The sequence below is a fragment of the Triticum dicoccoides genome, chromosome 7A (genome assembly GCF_002162155.2).
Source record: "Triticum dicoccoides isolate Atlit2015 ecotype Zavitan chromosome 7A, WEW_v2.0, whole genome shotgun sequence".
NCBI classification, from domain to species: Eukaryota; Viridiplantae; Streptophyta; class Magnoliopsida; order Poales; family Poaceae; genus Triticum; species Triticum dicoccoides.
This window is the reverse complement of record NC_041392.1, coordinates 164,591,215-164,593,538: the sequence shown is the minus strand read 5'-3', so window position 1 is coordinate 164,593,538 and position 2,324 is coordinate 164,591,215. Positions and strand designations below refer to the sequence as shown.

Sequence of the window (2,324 nt, the reverse complement as noted above, 5' to 3'; positions counted from 1 at the left end):
GATACTGTGTGGGTATGTGCAAAACAGCAACAGTAATGTTTACCTGATGAACTGATATTGCCTGATGCTTCCCAATCCCTTTGGTCAGAGCAAGGTTTCCACAAAGTAGCATTTATTGGCTCTTTCCATAGGTCTTTGGGTTCTGGCCTATTATCTGCCTAGGTGATTAACAGTACACATTAAAAAAGAAAAGTTTTCATGAACATCCGAACCAACTTTGAACTTGAGATGAACACATAGTTGCATTTATGAATGCTTTGCTACCTCTGCCAAAGCATGGGCCACCAAAGCGAGCAGGCGTGTGAGCATGACCGGGTGAGGCCTCTTCCCCTTTTCAGTAGCATTCACCTCTTCCTTGAAACATTTGAAAACACAAAATCATCCCTCGGTAATGTTATATTATATCCAACAGCATACATGTTTATCTTTATACAAAAAAAAGAAGATAGCTTTCATTCCCTCAAGCAAGATGCACCTTACATGGCATCCCATAATGACATTGTCCGTAAAAACAATAATGTATGCCAGTAATGGAAATAAGGAGGGTGTATTGACTAGTCCTGGGATTATAGTACCCCCGGTGCTCCCAAGCAGAGAGAAATCCTCTAACAGTCATGAAAATTTCTGAAAATAACGAAATATCAACATTAACACAGCATGCACCTGCAATAACATAAAAATTCAAACCCAAATTTGGCCTACACATTGATAAACGGAAAGGACGAATTCTGCTGTGAATAATGTCTGATCCAAGTCAGGTGAGTAATAGCCCACAGAGTCAGACAATACTGACAGCAGGATTGTTTTTTTTCCTTCTCGATGTGTAGTTCGAATTTAGATTTGAAATTTCTGACATGGTAGGCGCGTATCATGAAAATGCTGTCCTTTTTCTCCATAAATTTCCATGACCTCAAGAGAGTGGGTTTCTGAGCTCAATGGTACTAAAGCAAGTTGACGGATAGTAGATGTACAACTACGAAGTATTTGTCGAAGAACACAACATTAATTTTGAAGCTTATGAAATAGTAGCTCAACATCGCGACACACTGCATTTTGCTATTTTGCACTCTTTCAAGTCCGCCGGCTAAAAACCCTCTTAACCAAAAAGCCAGGTTGCGGAATGTAGCACCGAGCCATGTTCTCCGTCCCCTAGAAGCAAGCATAACCCGAGGACCTAAGCCGGATCAAAGCCAGGAAGCACTCAAAGAGAAGCACCGGCATTACCAGGGTGGAGAGCGAGGAGTTGGTCGCGCGGGGCGGGTTGCGGCGGAGGCGGAAGCGCGGGCGCGTGGCGGGGTCCTGGAGGTGGGAGAACATCCACCAGTTCATGAGGAAGAAGAAGGCGACCAGGGCGCCCCAGCAGAGCAGCCCGCGCGGGCGGCGCCACGCCCTGCGCCGCCGCCGAGCCCGCAGCACGGAGGCGGCCGGGGAGCTCGCAGAGGCCGGCGGCGGGAGCAGCGGCGGCGGCGACGCCGCCTCCGGCATCGCGGGCGGCGGCCGGATTTGGATCTCAGGCGCGCGCGCGGGGAGGCAGGGGATTTGGTGGAAGTGGGAATCGAGCGAGCTGCGTGGGTGGGAGTGGGATGATCGGCGTGGGTTTAGCGGAGTGCGGCTGCGATTGAATGCGAGCTTAGTTTAATTGATTGATTGATGGAAAGTGTGTTGCACGCTGGAGTTGTGTGCAGATCGGAGGAGGGAGGGATGGGTTAAAAAGTTCGTTAGCTGTAGGCGTGGCACCGAAGGAAGGAAGCTGTGCGGACGGACACGTGAGGTGAGCGTGCTTCTTCCTCCTTTTCTTTTTCTTTATTTTGAAAAGGATCAAATCTACTATAAAGATTCATCGGAAGTACAAAGCACCTCAAACATAATAAAAATTACATCGAGATGACCACGGAGCGACCATTGCCGTCGCCTAAACGAGCCATCAACGCGTCGTTGTCACCGCTCCCATACCAGAGCCGGCCAGACCTTGTCGATGACAGTCGAGAAGTCTTCGTGCACGTGCCCTTAAGGACCAGCGCCCTAGAGCCGCAGTCATCGTCTTTGAATCCTTGAATAGATCTAAAGAACCTGACAGCAAATATCGTTGTTGCGTACACTCAACGAGAAAACCCTAACCTTGTCGCCCCAAGGAGCTGGCAGGAATGTACGCCGGAGCTCCATCTAATCCATCCTAACGAACGAACTTGAGGAGGATCGGAGCTCAGAAGACTGACTCGAAGAAGGAGCGCCGCCATCCGTCCAAACGCCGCCCCTATGAGGACTAAAACCCTACCTATCTACTAGCAGGAGCCGGGACACCAGGAATCTCCTCCCCGCCACCG

At 49.7% G+C, this 2,324-nt stretch overlaps 1 protein-coding gene across 2 annotated transcripts in view; it reads right to left on the bottom strand.

Annotated features, from left to right (window-relative positions):
* The window catches only part of LOC119330318 (O-fucosyltransferase 15-like), a 6,058-nt gene extending 4,369 nt beyond the window's left edge, over nucleotides 1-1,689 (bottom strand). The window contains exons 1-3 of one of the 2 annotated variants that reach the window (XM_037603421.1): nucleotides 1,225-1,689; nucleotides 265-354; nucleotides 44-158 (exon numbers count right to left, since the gene is read on the bottom strand). In XM_037603421.1, the coding sequence (XP_037459318.1) occupies nucleotides 44-158; nucleotides 265-354; nucleotides 1,225-1,485 (466 nt within the window). In that variant the 5' untranslated portion in view covers nucleotides 1,486-1,689. The remainder of the gene's footprint in view (nucleotides 1-43; nucleotides 159-264; nucleotides 355-1,224) is intronic. The other variant, XM_037603422.1, reaches the window with a different exon arrangement.
* Nucleotides 1,690-2,324: the final 635 nt, after the last annotated feature.